The sequence below is a fragment of the Phoxinus phoxinus genome (assembly GCF_949152265.1).
Source record: "Phoxinus phoxinus genome assembly, chromosome: 1".
Lineage (NCBI taxonomy): Eukaryota > Metazoa > Chordata > Actinopteri > Cypriniformes > Leuciscidae > Phoxinus > Phoxinus phoxinus.
In genome coordinates this window covers 13,742,420-13,764,453 of record NC_136876.1, presented here as the reverse complement: position 1 = coordinate 13,764,453, position 22,034 = coordinate 13,742,420, and the positions used below count along the sequence as shown (strand labels likewise).

At 37.9% G+C, this 22,034-nt stretch overlaps 1 protein-coding gene across 2 annotated transcripts in view; it reads left to right on the top strand.

Moving 5' to 3' along the window:
• The window catches only part of LOC306995338 (shisa family member 6), a 106,322-nt gene extending 85,826 nt beyond the window's left edge, over positions 1-20,496 (top strand). The window contains exons 6-9 of one of the 2 annotated variants that reach the window (XM_079606881.1): positions 9,236-9,298; positions 11,240-11,260; positions 12,598-12,723; positions 19,344-20,496. In XM_079606881.1, coding sequence (XP_079463007.1) covers positions 9,236-9,298; positions 11,240-11,260; positions 12,598-12,723; positions 19,344-20,014 — 881 coding nt within the window. In that variant the 3' untranslated portion in view covers positions 20,015-20,496. The remainder of the gene's footprint in view (positions 1-9,235; positions 9,299-11,239; positions 11,261-12,597; positions 12,724-19,343) is intronic. The other variant, XM_079606882.1, reaches the window with a different exon arrangement.
• Positions 20,497-22,034: the final 1,538 nt, after the last annotated feature.

Sequence of the window (22,034 nt, the reverse complement as noted above, 5' to 3'; positions counted from 1 at the left end):
ATGTTTATGTTAGTGTTTCAGTCTGTGCTCTGTGCACACGCTCCTTGTTTTCTTGTATTTGCCTTATTGGGAATTAAAACCTTTGATTTGTTATCTTCGTGCTCGCCTCCTACATCATCTACCCTGAACCTGACACTAGTCATCAATTTATTAGATAACAAAGAAATTAAATGAGTGAAGAAATTAAACCAAACACCTTGTAATCACTGTTTACTTTGCTTACATTGTGGAATATCATACAAAAACGACATGTAACCAAATTCAAGGTTATTTTGGCTAGAAGTGGGTTACTCATAGCCGGACTATATATCGGGTCTATAGTTAACCTAGACGGTGAAATGACAGCTATTGCTTGCTGGGCTGTTTGCTCTGTATGCAAACTCCAGCAAGGCTCCAGTGATGTTCTTCAGGTAGACCAACATCAGTCTCTCAAATGACTTCATGACCACAGAAGTGACAGAGACAGGTCTGTAGTCCTCTAGGCCAATGATTTTTGATTTCTTGGGTACAAGGATGATGGTGGAGCGTTTGAAGTGATCCAGTGATCTGTTGAAGATCTGCGTGAAGATTGGGGCAGTTGGTCAGCGCAGGCTTTTAAGCAGGCAGATGAAACACCGTCAGGGCCTCGAGCTTTCCTAGTCTTCAGTTTCTTTAAAGACCCGGCTCACGTCCTCCACACAGACCTTAAGCACAGGTTGAGTAGCAGGAGATGGAGGAGGGGGGTTGCAGGAGGTGTTAGTGTATAGCCGGGTTTCCACCACAGGAACTTTTCCCAGGAACTAGGGACTTTGTGGTGGACTCTGTGTCTTTCGACCGCAGGAGCCAGGGTCTATAATATGAAGTTCAGGGTATAAATTTCCCCCTCAGAAAGTCCCTGTTTGCAAGGTACTACTTTTTCAAAGTTCAGGAACTTTCCGGGGTGGGACTTGATTGGTTGAGATCATGCCGCATTTTTGATTGGTTGACTCCACGCAGCATTTCATTTCAACCACCATTTTAAAAAATCTGTTGCGGTGTGTGCAGTCCTACGTCACCGGACTAATTTGACTAATCTTTGCGGTACTTTAGACAGCAACAGGTCTGGGGTAAAAAAAAGTTCCTCGGACAAATTGTCCCGGGTAATTTCGGTGGAAACGCGGCTTATGGGCCATATTTTAACGATCTGAAACGCGAGTATCAAACGCGAAACGCAAGTAACTTTGAGGGCGGATCTCTAAAATGGGTTGGTCTGAAGTAGCTCCATTATTCATAGGTGTGGTTTGGGCGTAACATGCAATAAACCAATCAGAGCATCCTCTCACATTCGCTTTAAGAGCAGGCGCGCTTGTTCCACGGCGGATTGCTATTATAACAGCGGATTTGCCAGGCGTGTCTTGTCCTCGGCGATGTTCCTCAAGCCACCAAATTGTTGGATGAAAACTTTTTCCACTTCTCAGAGTACACTCTAAAAATTGCTGGGTTGTTTCAACCCAATTTTTGGTAAAAAAAAAATTGCCATTGGGTTAAATTTTTACATTACATTTTTAACCCAACGTTTGGGTTTGTCCATATTTTACCCAAAATTGGGTTGAAACAACCCAGCATTTTTTAGAGTGTAGCTTCTTTTAGCCACTCTGATCTCATTTGTTAGTCTGTTTCTGGCCTGGTTGTACAAGATTTCATCCTCACTTCTGTAAGCATCTTCTTTGGTCTCGAGTTTTGCTGTAAACCATGGTTTATCATTATCGAATTATAAAAATGTCCTTAGGAATGCACATATTGTGATGTTACGATCTCTGTGAACTCATCCAGATAAAAAACACTGAGTTCAGTTTCTGCCTGTAGGCCGGTCATCGGTACAAGATGAACCAGACAGTGATCAGAGAGCCCCGGGACAGAGTGATATGCATCCTTTATTGTGGTGTGACTGTCTCTGGTGGGACATGTAACTATACTGGGACATGTTACTGCCTATTTTGGCAGTTCACGGTAGAGATTTGCTTTGTTAAAGGGATAGTTCACCCCATGATTTATTCACCCTCAAGCAAGAAATATATTAATATTTAAAACTTTATGAACTAAAATATCTAGCTCCTGACAGATGGCCAGAAAAAAACTTCTTTCAAAAACATTCAAAAACCTTACTGACCCAAAACTTTTGAATGGTACTGTATATATCGTGTATTTCTGTGTGTATATATATATATATAAAATATTCATCTAGAAACAACAACAAATCAACAACAATCTTCTGTAATCAGATTTGATCCTGCATGCAGGAATTGATTGGATTGTCAGAAGTGGGAGTTATACAGGAATCGATAAGGTCGGATTGGTGGGTTTTAAAAAATACGATGTTGTAAATAAAAGTTGTTGTATAATGGTTTCGTGAAAGTCTACCATGATGAATGTTTTCCTTTGTAATGCTGTGCGCTGATGAATTGTGCATGATGTGACCAGGAATGTGCATTTAGAAAGTAAGTAAATAGGGTCAATTTTGGTTTGGTGTTGACACTAAAGCGAGTTGATTCCTCCATCTGTCCCGGACAGAAACTAGAGCTCGTCTGAAAGCCCTGCTGGCGGGATGGAGGCAAAGCCGCACAGAGCAGTTTGATCCCCATTGCCAGCTGAGAGCTGTGAAATGGCTCGGTCCCCCTGCAGACCGGCAATGTAGGGCACTTACATTTAGAAAGCGGCCTGGATGTGAGCTCTCGCTCTTAAAGCAACAGACAGATGCTGTTCCTGTGCCAGTGCGATGCTAAAAGCTGATGTAAAGGCCTCTCGCAGCAGTTCTGGGATGAATGTGAAATCTAACCTGTTTAGGAGATGTGTGCTATTCATTTAATGAACAATTTGAGTCATTGAGCAAACAGACTTACTTTGAAGGAGGGACAGAGTCGTGTATAGAGAGCAGAATATCATAGAGACTTAAGGGTGCAGGATGCTTTTCACACACAAAAAACACACCCTAGCAATCACATAAAACAAAACAAAAAATTATTTCTTTCTTTTTTTTGCATAAAGTCAAACACATATGCTCAAACATATGGGTAAAGCTGATGAAAAACATGTCTATTTTGTCTACCCCAGAATCATAAATGTAGGGAAAAATTTGCATTAAAAAGATGAAGCAATACGCAAAAAAAACCCCGAATGCTCTTAGTATTAAGATGTGTTTTGGTCGATCGGATCACAAGTAGACGAGGGAGACTCATTCCCGTTCACACCTGGTGTTTTAATCTGTATATTTTGTCCACTTTGAAACACTTCTGTCCTGATTTCTTGGAGGTGAGTGTCTATGAGCGGGTGAATGTGTGGCTTTCTCAGATCTTTCGATCTAATGGACAAAATAAGCTCACGCAATTTACATATGAACACGACGGAAAAACATACGGAGAACAGCAGGTTTCATTTCTGCTCTGAGTGAGTGTGTGTTAGAAATCAGGAGAGAACATTGTGATTGGTGCATTTTTCGTCTTCAAGACAAATTTGGGTTTCCCATAATGTTTATGCATTAAGTCAGTAGGCGGAGAGTAGACGGTCTTTCGAATGCATTCGACCACATGAACTTCGACTATCTGGTCGAACGTGTTTTCAACTACCTCTGGAATGATGGAAAGTGGACAAGCTCAAAGCGTCTTAGACCCTGTTTACACCTGTATTTACAGTCTGATCGACGAAAACGCATCTTAATACCAGGTGTAAACAGAGCCGTGTCTGTGTTTGTGTGTTCGTGGTGTCAGATTTCTAAATTCTGACTTGTAAAAAGCGTTCACGTCCTCGTAGAACTCGTCAATACAACTTGTAAACTGGTAATTTTCGGAGTGCTCCAACTTCTACCAACTGACAACAGCAGATTCATTTAGCCATAGAAACACATCATTTCGTGAACCACTCCGAGGGGAACATTACATGTTGTCATCACGAAATTATGACATTAATTTGTTACTTTATTTTTATTCTTTTTCTTTTTGAAAAACCCCCACAAAAAACAGCAACAACAAAATACAATCACATCTAAGCAAGAATACTGAAATCGTTTTTGTTAACGTTTTTAATTAGAATTTATTTTTATATTTTTTGTTTGCATTTTTATTTTAGTTCGAGTTTTAGTCATTTTGTTGTGTTTTGTCACTTGTTTGTGCATAGTCATTATTAAGTTTTTATTTTTGTTTTAATTTTAGTTATTTTAGTTTTTCAACCTAAACTAAATGAAAATGATAAATTCTGCTTTGACAACTAGCTGAAAAATTAAGTATTTTATTATTTTATATATTATTTCAGTTAATGTTTGTTTTAAGTAATAAAAATGTTTTCATGATTGTATTTTTAGTTAGGTATAATAACCTTGATTTATTGACATTTATTTTTTTATGTATTTAGTAATTAAATTTATTTATTTGTTTTATTCTGGTGAAAAAACAAAAACCAGCTTACTGGTCCTATATGTTTTATTTTTATTATCCACATTTTTATTTACTTATTTAGCTTTATTCTGGTGAAAAAAACGTTTGAAAAATCTTAATGGTCCTAAACAAATGTGTAACGGCCAAAATATTATTTATTTGGTTGGTTGGTTGGTTGGTTTTCTTTTAAGCGAATAGAGTGAAATATGTGATGGATAATTATTCAGGCATGATAGCAAAAATAAATCATTTGTTCATGATAGCTGGATAATATCAAGTCTCATTGTTTACGGAGAAATGACTATTTCAGAGTCTTGTCTGAGAGCCGTTTAGGGATATTTTCAGCTGTGTGTTTCATTAAAATGAATAAATTCCCCATGCAGAAAGGAGGCTGATGTTAATCAGGTCAGCTGGAGTGTGTTGTTCAGTGTCCGCTCGGAGATCTCTCAGCGTTTGATTAACATCCACAAGTGTTTGCCACACACACGACACTTCAGAAAGTGCTTTGTTCAAGCCGTGGGGAATGTTGTCTCTGTCGGTTGAATAACTCTGCCTTTTTAGCTGCAGATTCATTTAGCTAGACAGAATATACTTTATACAAAACAGCATTGTGTGTTTTATTTAAGGAATATGTTCACCCTCATAGCATCCCAAACCCATACTTTCACAAAAATGAGATGCCGTTCTTTCCAAAAAGCCGCCAAAGTCCAAAAAGCATCATTAGAGAGAGACTTTCAGTGAATAACAATTTAAATTAGTGTCTGTTTCTCATAAAGCTATCAAATTATTTTAGAAGACTTGCAATATAGTGCGTGATGGTATAATGAGGACACACACCCATGTGTGTCGCATAACTGACTTGGGGGGCGAGGGTTGTGACCCTGTTTTTAGGAGAAATAACTTCCAGCGCTTGAGGGGCTGTGTGACATTTGGTTTTGACATCAGGGCTGGGAATCTTCATCAAAAAATGTTAATTCGGAGAATGCGCCAATTGAAAGCTGCTTAAAGGGACAGTGCGTGTCTCGTCGGAGAGCACCATCCTTTAATTGATGTCTGGTGGAGGGCAGATTCATTAAAAGTGTGACAATAATTGATTAATGTTTATATGTTTCGGTGGGCACTACAGCACTGGTCTAGGATACAGCATCACAAAATGAGTTTCTTTTTCGCTGTTATTGTAGAAATAATTTGTTCACTGATACATTTATTCAGCAACCAAAAGTTTGAGATTGAAATTTTTATTGGTTTTTAACAAAAAGTTTCGTAGAGAGGCCTACCATAAGTTGCAAGGTTGTTAAGGGATGATAGATCCTTTATCTTATTTGTTCTTACAAATTGAGTTTCATTTTCAAATTCCCCATTAAACACTTCTCTACCCACCAGGGTTGGACTGAAAAATGCTCTCCCTTTCAATTCAATCCTGTGAATTAGAAGTAAAACTGTCTGTATGTAATAAATAAACTAATAAAGATCACCATAAAGTCCCCAGTTGATTAATTACATCAGTAACACTTTACAATAAGGTTCATTAGTTAACGTATTAACTAATATGAACTAACAATGAGTAATTTGTTACAGTATTTATTAATCTTTGTTAATGTTAGTTAACAAAAATCCAGCTTCTCATTTTGGTTCATGTTAGTTCACCAACATTAACTAAAGTTAACAAATACAACCTTTGATTTTGATAATGTATTAGTAAATGCTGAAATTAATATGAACTAAAATTAATTAATGCTGTAGAAGTATTGTTCATTCTTAGTTCATGTCAACTAAGGTAGTTAACTAATGTTAGCTAATTAACCTTATTGTAAAGTTACCACAGTATCAAAACCAGTTTTCTGAAATTAGCCTATATGTTTAAAGCTGCAGTCCGTAATGTTTTTATTTTTGTGTGTGTGTTTTTTGTGTGTGTGTGTGTTCAAAACGTACAGAAATGTATATAATAAGCGAGTACATCACAAATCCATTTTCCAAACCGTGTTTTTGTCTTAATCACTATGATACATCTATAATAAGTGTTTATATTGGGACTATTTTAGACCACTGAGGAGTAGCCCAGTAACTGCGTGATTCGACATATACGTGTAGAGAAGTAGATCCGGCTACAGTGTTCTTCCGCAAGACGTATGCAGTTACAAAAGTTAAAAAAGTTGCTTCGCGCCAAAAGTTACAGACTGCAGCTTAAATAAGCAAATTAGACATTACCTATTTAAATATGCATACCTGCTTTTTCCCCCCAACAATCTTCTTTTTGCATCAAAAAGTGTAACATTCAGATTGTTCTAGGAACTGGTTGGTTTAGTGGTTTTGAAATCGCTGTGGAAAAAAATCTGTGGTAAACAAATACTTCAGTGGACAGTCCCTGTAGTGCTTCATTTGATGTGTATTATCCAGTAACCCTGAAAGGCATGGCAGATATTGGCACAGATTGCATGTAGGGATTGCTGTGGTCTGACAGCGTGTGTTTTTGTCCTGTCAACGTTGAGCTGGAGATGTTTTGGATCACCATTTGAAGCTAATTGATCCCATCTCATCTTCCGGTGCATTCGGAAAGCTTGACTTTAGCTGACTGTTTTCAGGCGTCATGTAAAGCTTTTCTTTCTTTCAAAAATGCAATCTTCCATCCAGAGATTTTTTTCTTCTTTCAAACGCTCTCCTGACTTTCATTATCATTTCGGATGAAAAGCAGTTTTCGGTTGGTGTAGTGAGGCTGCAAAGTGTGTGTGTGTGTGTGTGTGTGTGTGTGTGTGTGTGTGTGTGTGTGTGTGTGTGTGTGTGTGTGTGTGTGTGTGTGTGTGTGTGTGTGTGTGTGTGTGTGTGTGTGTGTGTGTGTGTGTGTGAAGCAAAGGAAAGCTGTTTCCTGTCTGAAAGCACCAAACAGGTTCATTTACGCAGCGGAGTGAAGACGGGATAATTGGTCCCTTGATCAAAGCGGGATGTTGGAGTGGGACAGCAGCTAGCGGTCCTGGCGCTTTAGCATGCTGCGCTACATTGCGTAATTGGACTGTGTTTTCTGCGGTGGAAACGCACCTAATCACCTGCGCTTGTCTGTTCTGCTTTCACCCTCAAATCCACAAACCAGAAGAGACCGAACAAGCTCTGTGATGTTTGAAAGCTGCACGCTGATTACACCAAACACAACCTGGTTTTTTCCTCTTTGTGTTTTGAGTTGCATGACCGGGACATCCAGAGAGAAGAGTAAATGTTTGTTTTGGAGTGATTTTCAGTGAGTCTTCTCATTAATGTCACGTTGTTGTTGTTGTTTACAAGGTTTTTTCACTCTAACTGCTCTGAGAGGATTGGTGTAACCAGATAATCTGCCATTGCTGATTTGCTTCAGCATTGTAGGGAAATTAAACCCGGTCAAATCCGCTGATATTAATCGCACATAAACACGCTGGGTTTTCATGCTGTGTTTATCGGTGATCTCGTTGGCTAATGAGATATAATTGTCTAAATTGTGTAAACCTTTTATTTGCCTACTGAGCGTTACATAAAACCATTTTATAAGTCCTTAAAAATGAGCAAGTGTGATTCCAAACCTCAGAACTATAAAACGCTCAGTAATTTTGAATATCATTTGATTTACCGGCTGTGGTAATAAGTCAATTGACCCTTCGCAAAACACAAAGAGCAAAGAGGACAAGTCTCAAGTTATAGCCATCAAATGTTGTAATTTTTTTAAGAAATGCCGCAATACATACCATTTGTGTCTCTTTAATGTTCAAATCGCTGTAACTCCACTTGAACCGATATCTCTTCCTCTTTACTACTAGTTATAGCACAAAATAAACATGAATGAACATCAGAAGGTATGTTGTTTTGACCGCAGAAAGACATCAATACACATTACACACCATTTTTCAAGTTCAAGTCCTCCGACGTTAATCTACTAACTCTCCTGTCTGGTTTGTTTGTCGGACAAAATTGTGGATTCAGTGTTATGATTGGTCAGATCGCCTGTCAATCAAACTCCTGGCAAAAGGTCAATTGCTTTCACTCAAAGTGTTGACATTTGTAACTCTTCCTGCAGCACATACACTATACCGGTGAAAAGTTTGTAATTGTTTCCACAGACATGTAGCAGCACAACTGTTTTCAACATTGATAATCATCATAAAAGTTTCTTGATCATCAAATCAACATATTAGAGTGATTTCTGAAGGATCACGTGACACTGAAGACTGGAGTAATGATGCTGAAAATTCAGCTTTGTTCACATGAATAAATTGCATTTTAACATATATTACAATAAAAAGCTGTTATTTTGAATTGTAATAATATTTCAGAATTTTACTGTTTTTACTGTATTTTTGATCCAATAAATGCAGCCTTGGTGAGCAGAAGAGACTTTGTTCAAAAAATATGAATGTATTAAAAAAATTCCAAACATTCATGTGGTGAACATCACTCCCTTCTTCAGGAACTGTAGAAATCTGGTTGTTTTCCTGCAGTCCTTTCATCAACCCCGTATCCCTGAGATCATTTACTTTAATTTCAGTTTCAAGAGTAAATGCTGACGTCTAGCAGAAATGGAGCAAAAGTGGTTTCAGAATTACTTGTTTATTTAAAGCTTAAAAGCTGCAGTTCTCACAGTTTAGTTTTCGATTTCATGCTGTTTTCCTCTCTAAAAACTTTTCTATACGTGTTCTTGATGAGTCTTCTGAGTGCTGTACAGATGTTTTCCGCTGTAAACAAAGACATATTGTCTTCCAGAAGCATCTGCCGAATGGATAAAGTGTCAGGAATGCTGTGTTTTCTGTGTAGAAATGGCACAGGCTCCGTCACGCAGATTAATTAATATGGAATACATTACACCAGTTTTTCCCCTCGTTTTCTTTTGACAGATAACCATCCACACGACTACACCAGCCATCTGGATCTCACTGGGTCACACACACCTAAAATCGGTGAGTCGCTTAACACCTTTGTTTCCAGGTAATTCATTCATTCATCTCGTCCGGAGTTATGAAATGACACTCAGAGTTGAGTTGATTTATGACGACATCAGTGTCTTCCACATCCAGATGGTTTGAAGTGTGAAAAACATGGTGGATAATATCAGTGCGGTGTCGATTGGAGTAATTAATGGAGCTAGATTTTATCTCCAGAAAAGATTTTCATAATTAGCCTTATCAAATGAGCACTGATAATCTCCATTACTCAAGATGCTTAACTTCGCCGGCAGTCATCAAGATCAGAGACTGCTTTCACCAAAAAAATTTGATTGGGGAAAAAAGCAGGGCTTTGACAAAAAAAAAAAAAAAGGTCTCTTGACAGGAAATTAAAAGCTTAGCCTGTAAATGGCCCCGCTAGCAGGGAGGTTTCTGTAACAAAACAGTATGCTAATCGGATCTGCACAGTTTGCCGACGTTATTGAAAAGCCACAATTGTAATTATTCTGACTATATGCTGCATTCCCAAAATTGATTTTAGTGTGAAAAAGCTTTCACACATCTCCCGTTTTGTAGCGGCGATACCATTAGCTTTTGTACTCCATTAAATCAACCTTGTGTGCTAAACATTGAAAACTAACTGGTCTGGAGGAAGTTAATATCAGCTCACTCCAATAATAATGAAGGGTCATTCTGTGTCAAATCAACCTGAGGTCCACAGATCAACATTTTTATTTTTATCTCTCTTTTTTCTGGTGAAAGAAGTACATAAATGGAGAAGAAAGCCAAAAATATTGAATGTCATGACTTAATATTTACCAAGTAATCCACCATTTTGTTGAGTGGGTCAAAATTACCATTTTCACCTGAGATTTGGAGCCAGATTACAGGGGGGGTAAAAAAGACTTAAGAAAGATGGCAGCATCATTATTTTATTATTACACAGAGATTGGCAGGTCTGTTAGTAAAAGCTGTTGACTTTAGCCATCTTTGTTCGATTATATGCCAACGTTGACAGTTCAAAATAGGGAGAAGCACTTCTCCCTATTTCCCCCCCCCCCCCCCCCCCCCCCAATGTTTGCATGTCTGTAACTCAAGAAATATTAATGATATCTTAATATCCTTTTAGATTTTTGTTTTTACACAAACTTTTATTTTGGTATTATATTTATATTTATTTTGTAAGGCCCTATATTGTTCAATTTTAGACATATGAGGATTTCAGTGTGGCTCCATGAATAAACCGTAAACATTTTCAGTGGTCAAAACCCAAATGTCAGTCACTTTGCGTACAGCTGATACTTTTTCATTTAAAGAGGAATGTCTGAAGAATAAATAGTGTTGAAACTAGAAATCTGTCTTGTTTTCCTCTATCAAAACAATTGAATAGAACATTCCTCTCTGAGTGCCAAAAATATTATTTTTCCAAAGTTTGCACATGCACCTGTAACTCATATTAAATATATCACAATATCCTTTTAGATTTTGGTTCTTAACAAGCTTTTGGGATCTTAATGCAGCTCAATAAATTTTTTTTATCCATTTTCAGTGGTCCAAATCCAAATGTCAGTCACTTTTGGATGCACACAGCTGATACTTTTCTTTTTAAAGAGGAATATCTGAAGCTCCATGTTCATTTTTTTCAATGGTTGAAAACCAAATGTGGTAACCATACAATTGGGGAAAAAATCATTTTGTAATGATAAAAGTACCATTTTTACTGCCCTCTCCAAAATAGTGGATCAATCAGTAAATAAAATATGACATTTAATACTTTTTATGTTGTTCTTTGTTCAGAAAAGAATATTAACTAAATCAAAAAATTGTATCCAGTCAAGTTTCTGAAATTTGTCTGATCTGACACAGAATGGCCCTACTGTACAATATGTGACACCGTGAATTAAAACTCTGCAGAAAAAAGTTACTGATTTTGTGTTTCTCACTTGGGTTTGTTAGGACACCGAATAGAGCACTATGGTAAGTAGTACACATGTTGCACATGTGTATAATTTCTTATTTCTCACGTGTAATCTCTCAGTGTTGGTGTTCAATCGTTCTGTGTTTGTCACAGTATTGTACAATGTTATGTTGGTATATACACTGCAAAAAAAAAACTATTTTTTAATTATTTTTCTTAAATCAAGATACATTTATGTGAGGCACAAATTTACTTAAGGTATTAAGTCTTGTTTTCTGAATAAGGAATCAAAATTACGTGGGTTTACACTTAAAACAAGAAAAAAATATGCCGATGGGCACAGAAAATGAAATTAATAAAAAAGAGAAAACATTGGCAGATGTTTGATTTTGTTTTAAGCATAAAGTCCCTTAATTTTTATATTTTTTCTGGAAAATAGACTTAAAAACTGATTGCTTCTCAAGCTCGTTGCTTTAAGAATGTTTTAATATTTTAATAAAAACTGAGTAATACCGAGTAAATATATCTTCTTTTTTTTTTTTTTTTTGCGGCGTATATGTGGTCTGACATATGTGTGCCTATATAATGTCATGTATGCGAGTCTAGAAACACATGCCACTGAAATAGTTTGGAGATCCCAGGCCTGGCAGTCCATAGTCTCATGAGCACACAATTGACCGTTCACAAAGACCCGCCACCTTTAGTTACTGTCGCTATGTCCGACAAGCTACGCCGCTCTCACACACACCACGTTCTCACACAGAGAAAAATACATCGCAGAGCAGAGAGGACACTGACAACACGCTGACACAGGACAGACCAGGTTACTTTTCGGTTATTTTTTATATTAAAGTCTCACCTTTCAAATTTGGTCATGTTTTTAAAGAAATTTAAACAATAAATACCGTTTTGTGGCTCTTTAATGTGTCTGACAGATCACTGTAGAGCATCAGTTAAAGCTGCTCGTGAACCGATCATCTCTTCCTTCTAGTTCATTTATAGCATCAAATAAACATGAATGAACATCAGAAGGAATGTTGTTTTAACCGCAGAAAGACGTCAGTACACTCCGCTTCTCAAGTTCAAATCCTCCCATGTTAATCTACTAACTCTCCTGACTGCTTTGTCGGACAAAATGGCGGATGGCGAAGTATGATTGGTCAGATCACCTGTCAATCAAACTCCCTGCGAAGGGTCAATTAAAATGAGGGAACGACATTCCCAACAAGTGCTTAACTGGATGAGCGCACCAACACTCACCCTCATTAAACACGTTCTTCAAAAAAGATTACACACACACACACTCAGACAGATGCCATGGTGGCCTGCACAAACACAGAGCTTGTATCGGATGCGTTTCATCTTTCTCTGCCTCTTTTTCTTCTCCACCCCGCAGAGAAGCCGAGAATGAACAACATCCTAACGTCCCAGACAGAGCCGTACGAGCTGTCGTTCTCCCGCTCCTTCCAGAACCTCGCTCACCTCCCGCCGTCCTACGAGATGGCCCTGAAAGCAGACTTGGGTAAATACTCTTCCCTTTCTCACTGTACACAACACATCCAGAGTGAGCGAGCGAGAGAGAGATTCATACTTTTCATACATTCATGAAAAAATTAGACCAGAATCATATAAGATGGTGGATATGTATATGATTTGCCATATATCTTACTGTAGGTTTCCTACATGTTTACTCATCATTGAATCAATCACACTATTATAAAAGTGTAAAGTGTACAGTAAAGTAAAATGATGCTTTCCTTAGCATAGATATATCAAGAGAGAGACTTCAAATAACAAACACAATTTCTGATTGCATACTTGTTTAAATGGTGTATGATCATTTATCAGTGCTTATATTTTTAGGTAGAAATATGTTTCCATATTGGCTGCAATCTGCAATATTTAGTTCCTCGGGTGTTGTTGTTCTGGTAACACTTCACCATTAAGGTTCCCTTTGCGAAGGGGTTTATAAATGTGTTCATTAATTACTAATAGTCATTAGTAATTAATTTACAAATGCATTATAAATCATTGATAAAACTGCATGAATAAAAAAGGTGTCTTTAGCGCGATGCCTGCCAAATAGTGAAGCATTTTTAATTTACATGTTATAAGAGATTATTCACATTTAGTCGCCTTTTTATTCACGCAGTTTCATGCATTGATTTTTATTTTTTTTCAGGACAGAGAGAGATTAAAAACAGACACAATTTTTGTCATACAGTAAGCATATAGAGTTATATAAAGATAATAATGTGCATAGCAGCTCAAGGTTATCTGATATTGGAGACATGTTTGAATTCATATGGAGATCACTGCCTTTTCTATTTATTAATTATATTTAGGAGAAGCTGTCAAGCTCTTAAGGAGATCTTATTAATTATTCTGGGTTATGCCACTAATGTAAATTTGCATTCACATTAGCAACCCAGTTTGATGTGTAATATATACAGTTAAAAAGTTTGGGGTAAGAAAGACATTTTGAAAGTAAGAAATTGTATTCAGCAAGGATGGATTCAATAGATAAAAAAAGTGACAGTATAGACATTTATAATGTTAAATATATCTAATCATCAAAGAATTTCCACAAAAATATGAAGCAGCACAACTGTTTTCAACACTGATAATAATCATAAACGTTTCTTGAGCATTAAATCCTCATATTAGATTGATTTATGAAGGATCATGTGACACTGAAGACTGGAGGAATGATGCTGGAAATTCACAGGAATAAGTTACAGATTAACATTCACATAGAAAACCGCTATTTTGAATTGTAATACCTTTTCACAATATTACATTTTGTTGCTGTATTTTTAATCAAATAAATACAGCCTTGGTGAGCAGAAGAGACTTGTCTTTCTAAGCCCAATCTCTTGACCAGTATAACACACATCACAAGATCTCAGTGGGTTTAAACCCCTATTAGGTTGTTTCTTAAATGAGTAAGTTTTCCTGTCACTTGCGTGACCTTGCGCGGGACGCTCCGCTCCACAGGGACTGCGCTTATAATAAACACACTGCGGATCTCTCCGGATAAAAGCACCCGCTAAATGACACATAACCAGACGGCTTACATTACATGTAAAGGGCAGGAGGAATGAAACATTAAAGTATTGACATGCTGCGTTAACATAGTCCAAAACCATTACGATCAGATGGATGCCACTGTACGGCTCTTAAATGGATGACATTCAAAACCAAATGAAGGAAATTAAAACATTGAAAACCAAGAAGAATAAATAATGAAGCTTCTTTCTCAAGTGCAAACGGACACCGATCACAAATGCAAACTTGCCATGACAGACAAGAAAAATCAAGTCACCTTTATTGCCGTTTATTTCACTATTGATTCAAAGCAGCTTCACGGTGATAAACAGGAAAATGGCAGAATCAATTATGCAAACTTCATTATATGAGGAAATAAATCCATATTGGTCTGTAAAGCAGCTCTAAAAAGACAACAGTGACGGTTCAGTTCAGATCAATAACTGACTCATTGTTGCAAAATTAGTCAATTGTGAAACAAATACACAGAATAACAACAGTGTCATTATTCAGCTCGAGTTGAAGTTTTGTTCTCGTCTGATGGTGTCAGTGCCGTCGAATCAATGATATTACTGAATACTAAGCGAGCCAAACCTGTGACGTGGTTTTGTTCCCAGTGGGGAGTAAATAATGGTGCTTCTTAAATCACAAGCCCTGTTTGTAGTGCGGTTCGAGTCATTTCGGACTTCACCCGCTGTGAGGCGAACCGGGAGGCAGACCTGAGAGTAATGAGCAGTAATGAAGAACTATTAGAGAGAGAGAGAGAGAGAGAGAGAGAGAGAGAGAGAGAGAGAGAGAGAGAGAGAGAGAGTCTATCTCTCTCTCTCTCTCTCTCTTTAAATAGAAGGCATGACTTCTATTTAAAGATGGCATGCAATTTTTGGGGGGATCTTTGTCGTAAGTTTAATCCTATACATCCCACTGTATCATATTTGATTCACACATTTATAAGGCCTCTAAGTGATCAACATGATCAAAACTGCGGAAAAGACTGTTGCACATAATCTACTTTTTTCATCTGATTGATAGTTTTTTAGCAAGTAAAAGACCCTCTTAGTGTAATTGCAAAAACGTCCTCCTTCAGCTCGTGGTTCATGTGTCTTTTGCTGTGACATCTTTACTGATTTTTATATAGTAAACATATAGAATAACTGTTATATTGTTAAAGGATTGGTTCACTTTCAAAAAAAGTTTCCTGATAATTTACTCATCCCGATGTCATCCAAGATATATATGTCTTTCTTTCTTCAGTCGAAAAGAAATTAAGGTTTTTGAGGAAAACATTCCAGGATTTTTCTCAATTTAATGGACTTCAGTGGCAACCATCTATCCCAATGTTCAAAGAAGGTTCAAATGTCCGTCTCAAGCTTCAAAGTCTTGACATGATCCCAGTCGAGAAATAAGGGTCTTATCCAGTGAAACGATCGTTATTTTCACAAAAAAAAAAAAATGTATATACTTTTTAACCACAGATGCGTCATTACGTCATTACTGCATTACGTCATCATGTTGGAAAGGTCAAGCGTAACGTCATCTATCTAAGTTATTTGTCTGTGTACTCCAGTTCAAAAAGGTAAGAAGGCCGAAAAACTCCATTTCTCCTCCAACTTCAAAATCGTCCGACATCTTTGTTTTAATTTATTTTTATTATTAATTAAAAAATTTCGTGACCTTTCCAACGCGATGGCGTAATACGTAGCGCATCTCAGAGATGGTACAAGATGGGCATTTGTGGTTAAAAAGTATATATAGGCTATATTTATTTTATTTTTAGAAAATGACAGATCGTTTCACTAGATAAGTCGAGATTATTTCTCGACTGGGATCGTGTAGTAGAGACTTTGAAGCTGCATTGAGATGGACATTTGGACCTTATTTTTGAACATTGGGATAGATGCTTGCCACTGAAGTCCATTCTGTGTAGAAAAATCCTGGAATGTTTTCCTCAAAAACCTACATTTCTTTTCGACTGAGAAAGAAAGACATGGACATCTTGGATGACATCGGGATGAGTAAATTATCAGGAAAATTTTTTTTGAAAGTTAACTAATCCTTTAATAATATTTCAAGATGAACACCTACTGGACTGAAGCAACTTCGGCTACTTGATTATCCATCATTTTTGTAGAAAAATCTATGAGTTTCACACATGATCATCAGGTTTTGGAGGAAGGTTTGTTCATCTCTCAATCATCATTCTATTGCATTATATGTTTTAAAACTACCAAGCTTCGATCATAAAACTAAACATTCAAATATGATCTTACTAAGACATTGGCTGATATGGTGACGAATGATATTTATATGCAGTTTTGTCAATATCTGCTAGACTGCTATAAAGATCCCCAGTAATTTACATTGCAGAATCTGGCCATATAAACATAAGCAGTTGCAACAAATTGCATATTTTTTGCTCAGTTTTGGCCTCTGATTAAAATTGAGGCATTTTTCCTACTCAAGCTTCATATTCTCACTATATTATCTCTAACTATATGAGCCATAAAAGCCTGGTGTATCAAATATGATACTTAACAAAAAACACATATGCAACTATCAAATCTATCAAATCTATCAAATATTTTGCCTAAAGCTTCCATTTAAATAAATAAATATATATATATATAATGCAAATATATTTAGCATGTTGGTTTAACTTAAAGCAAGTTACCTTGTTGCCTTAACATTTTGAGTTTGTTGCAATTAAAAATTTGAGTTAATACAATGAAGAAGAATGGTTTAATAAACAGAAACTCAAAATAGTATGTTATCTTCACCACATTAGTTATCAAAGTTCATTTGACAAAAGATAAAAAGTTGTGATAACAAATCATGAAAATATTTTTTTTACAGTGTGGATGTTAAAGGTTCTTCATCGATTCGTATATAAATACGTTTTATTTTGAAGAGTGCGGGATGGCCCGTAGCTCATATTCCTCAGCTGAAGCCTGTGGCATTCGCTTGCTGTATAATTGAGCTCTGGGGTCCTGGAGTGACCGTTAGCCAGCGCGAGGCCTTAGGCCTGTTCACCTGACCTTTTCTCTAATGTCACGCCCTCGCATCGGCACATCCGGCCTTTGGAATCCGTTCGTCTGCCAAAACCCTGCCGTGTCAGCGATGGTAATTCTGAACTACACAAGCCTGTCTTCATTAGCTGCAAGATAAACAGTTCAGTGCTGAATCGATATCTAGTCTTGTACTGAACGCTCACAAACGCATTCGTCTCTCTCGTAACTTTGCTCTCTGTCCGAGGCTGTTCGGAAAGGAAACGGGCAGGGATTTTGGGGAAGCTAGAACACAGTTTGTTAAAAGAAAAGTTTGTGTTTCAGGAACTCCTGGGCTGAAATAGCCCCCTATACCCTCATTCACTGTTCCCTTCATTAGTCCACTACTACGGTTCACTTGAAGCACTGATCGAAAACGAGCCTCTGATCTCTTCTTCTGCACTTTTTCCTGTTGTGTCGGTTAGTAAACGGTGTTGCATTACCGCGCGCCCCCCTTCTGGGTTGGGGTGTGGATCGCCTGTGACTGACCGTATTCGTCGTCTGACTGTATAAACCAAACTGTAAAGTCCGTACCGTGATAGTTCAGGATTGAATACATTTACCCGTTACACCCCTAAAGGATACCATCCCAAACATCTGCCACGGACGCCTAGTAACTAGAAAGAAGCTTTAACAAGAATAGAGCAGCATCTCAGGAGAAGTGCCCTATCCTTGAGTTCAACTGCTGCTCAACAAACACTACAAAATGGGCCACACACACTCGCGCACACACACACACACACGCACGCACGCACACACACTCGCACACACACACGTTCCACAGAGACTCATCATTTAGTCTCAGCGGTCCAAACATTGTGTTTCCTGTGCCATTGTTGAGAAAAACAAAGAAAAGATTAACAGAGCAATACAAATAGAGAAAGCGAGGCAACAGAGACATAAAAACACAATTTAGAGCCCCGTTGCACATCAGCAGAATAGTCTCCGCAGGACCTGTAGCTTCGGCATCAGCTGCACTTTTAGGGGGTTTCATGTTTTTTTCAAACTCACTCACAACAGAGTTATTTTATTATCAGTCCTTTTTGTTCTGTTTTATTTCTGCTGATGTGACTCTGATCCAGTACAGCATTGTAGTATGTATTTATATAATTTTGAGATTTTACTTTTATATTTGAGTTTACAAATATTTGTTTTAGTTTTAGTTATTTTAGGACTTCAATGTAGGACAAATGTTGTTCAAAAGGTCAGGTTTAGTCAATTTGTTGTGGTTTTGTTGTTTTTATCTTTTTTTTTTTTGTTCATTAAAGGTTGTGTAGGTAAGAATTGTCTAAATAACTTTTTTTCAAATTGGCTTAAACTGTCTTTATATACCAATACATAATTAAAATGTAAGTAGTTTGAAAAAGAGAGTATACAAATTGAGTGACTATAGTGTATTTAATCTTCAATAAACACAGCTCATTAATTCCTACCGGGACGAAACAAGTGATTGGCTTGCGCGACTGTCACTCTCCGTCGCCATGACTACCGCCGCTATTACTGGCCACATGCGTACCCGTTTTTAGGTGGGAGCGAATGGAATTAATGAGCTGTGTTTATTGAAGATTAAATACACTATAGTCACTCAGTTTTTTATACTCTCTATTTCAGAGTACTTGCATTTTAATTATGTATTGGTATATAAAGACAGTTTAAACAAATTTGAACTTTTTTAGACAATTCTGACCTAGCCTACCCTAAAGTTTTTAGTTTTTTCATCTAAGGCTATGGCTGAAGTCAGTTGTAGCTCTTATGTTTCTCTTTTTTTTCTGTTCTTGTTGATTCTCTTTCCTTCTGTGATTCTGCTTGTTAACAGCAGGTGTTCATCACTAATCCTCAATATTAATCACTTAATTATCTCATTAACTTTAACTCTGATTCAGAGTTACTTTAACACTCTTTAAAGTGGGACTATATGTACTCTGAGCAGAGTAGTTAATTTAACTAATTTACCTGTGTAAGCAACTAGTTAACAGTGAGAACTGGACCCTGAACTAATGTGTTAGTTTTATTTTCACGGTATAACAGCACCGCTCTGATCTCTCGTTCTCAGGTGACAAGGACGAGTATTACATGCGGAAGCACCATTTGTCCGACCTGACGCCTCGCGGGGGAAACCTGCAGACGCACATGATCAAGCTGAGCGTGGATCCGCCCGCGCAGCGCCAGAAGCCCAAGCGCGTCCAGCGAGCCATGTCTCAAGATCACGTGCTCTCGCCCAAACGCGTCCAGCGCGCCATGTCCCAGGACCACGTGCTCTCGCCCGCCCGCTCCAAGCCGCACCGGGACTACGGCCTGTCCTCGTACACGGGCGGCGCCGGCGGTCTGTCTCCGTACCACGGGCGAATCCTCTCCGAGGAGCAGCTGCTGTCGGCCGACCGACTGCTCTCCCAGGATCCGCTGCTCTCCCCGGATAAGATGCTCTCCTTGCGGCGCTCCAACTTCCGGGAGAAGGCCATGTCGCGGGCGCTTTCCCAGACGGACATGTTCATCCCGACAACGCCGGTCATGGACCGGCACTACAAAATGATGAAGATGCATTCGCACCCCAGCAGCGGCAACAACGAGTCCTACAACACACTGACTGTTAACAGCGCGCAGGTGGGAAACAAACGGCAGGCGTTCGCCAACCGACGGATGCACACAGTCGACCACCTGCAGTATATACCTGGACACCAACATCATCAGTACAGAACCGCGAGTAAGACCGAAGTAACTGTCTGAGAGAGACGGGAGAAGACGGGAGAGCGAATGATGTCAACAAACAATCCGGCTCGGGAAATGTGTGGCGTCCCACATGGACAGGTTTCTTTTTTTTAAGCGTCCAACCTTGACCTGTTCCCGCTTCCAGCGCAAGCTTTCCACTCCATCAGTTCTAGGTCAGCTGGGATAGGATCCACACTTTCCGGAGCGACCCGGATCTCCTCGCACGTAGAGCAAACGCAAGGGCTTCGCGCGCGGACGCCGGACTAGAAACAGAGGCCTGAAACAATTTTTTTTTCAGAATCAGTACTGAACTGTTGCGAACCTGCACTGACTTTATATACATTCAGTATCAAAACACCTACACTGCCGGTCAAACACTGGGAATAATTACGATTTGTTTGTGGTTTTGAAAGGAGTCTCCTCTACTTACCAAATCATCATATGAGAATGATTTCTGAAGGATCATGTGACTGAAGACTGGAGTAATGATGCAGAAAATTCAGCTTTGATTACAGGAATAAATTACATTTTAACATATATTCACAAAGAAAACTCTGGAAGCTTGTTTCTGCCACTGAATAAAAAAATGTAAAAGGTACCTGCAACTTTTTATCTCTCAATTCTAACTTTATTTTTCACAGTTGCAAGTTTATATCTCGCAATTCTGACTTTATTTCTTGCAGTTGCAAGTTTATATCTCGCAATTCTGACTTTATTTCTCGCAGTTGCAAGTTTTTTATCTCGCAATTCTACTTTATTTCTCGCAGTTGCAAGTTTATATCTCGCAATTCTACTTTATTTCTCGCAGTTGCAAGTTTTTTATCTCGCAATTCTACTTTATTTCTCGCAGTTGCAAGTTTATATCTCGCAATTCTGACTTTATTTCTCGCAGTTGCAAGTTTATATCTTGCAATTCTGACTTTATTTCTTGCAGTTGCAAGTTTATATCTTGCAATTCTGACTTTATTTCTCGCAGTTGCAAGTTTATATCTTGCAATTCTGACTTTATTTCTTGCAGTTGCAAGTTTATATCTTGCAATTCTGACTTTATTTCTCGCAGTTGCAAGTTTTTTATCTCGCAATTCTGACTATTTCTCGCAGTTGCAAGTTTATATCTCGCAATTCTGACTTTATTTCTCGCAGTTGCAAGTTTATATCTCGCAATTCTGAATTTATTTCTCGCAGTTGCAAATTTATATCTCGCAATTCTGACTATTTCTCGCAATTGCAACCTTATATCATGCAATTCTGACTTTATAACTTGCAGTTGCAAGTTTATATCACGCAACTGCAAGTTATAGTCAGAATTGTGAGTTTATATCACGCAATACTGACTATTTCTCACAATTGCAAGTTTATTTCTCGCAATTCTGACTATTTCTCACAATTGCAAGTTTCTTTCTCGCAATTCTGACTTTATATCTCGCAGTTGCAAGTTTCCATCACGCAATTTTGACTTTAGATCACAGTTGTAAGTTTATGTCTCGCAATTTTGACTTTATTTCTTGCAATTGGAACTTTATATCATGCAATTCTGATTTTATTTTTCTCATTTGCAAGTTTATATCTGGCAATTCTGATTTTATTTCTCACAGTTGCAAGTTTATATCTGGCAATTCCAACTTTATTTCTCGCAGTTGCAAGTTTATATCTGGCAATTCCAACTTTATTTCTCGCAGTTGCAAGTTTATATCTGGCAATTCCAATTTTATTTCTCGCAGTTGCAAGTTTATATCTGGCAATTCCAACTTTATTTCTCGCAGTTGCAAGTTTATATCTGGCAATTCCAACTTCATTTCTCGCAGTTGCAAGTTTTTTTATCTCGCAATTCTGACTTTATTTCTCGCAGTTGCAAGTTTATTTATAGCAATTCTGACTTTATTTCTTGGAATTGCGACTTTAGGCCTATATCTCACAATTCTAACTTTTTTTAACTCGCAATTGCAAGTATATACCTTGCAATTGTGAGAGAAAAAGGTCAGAATTGTGAGATAAAAAGTTGCAATTACCTTTTAAATTGTTTTATTCTGTGGCGGAA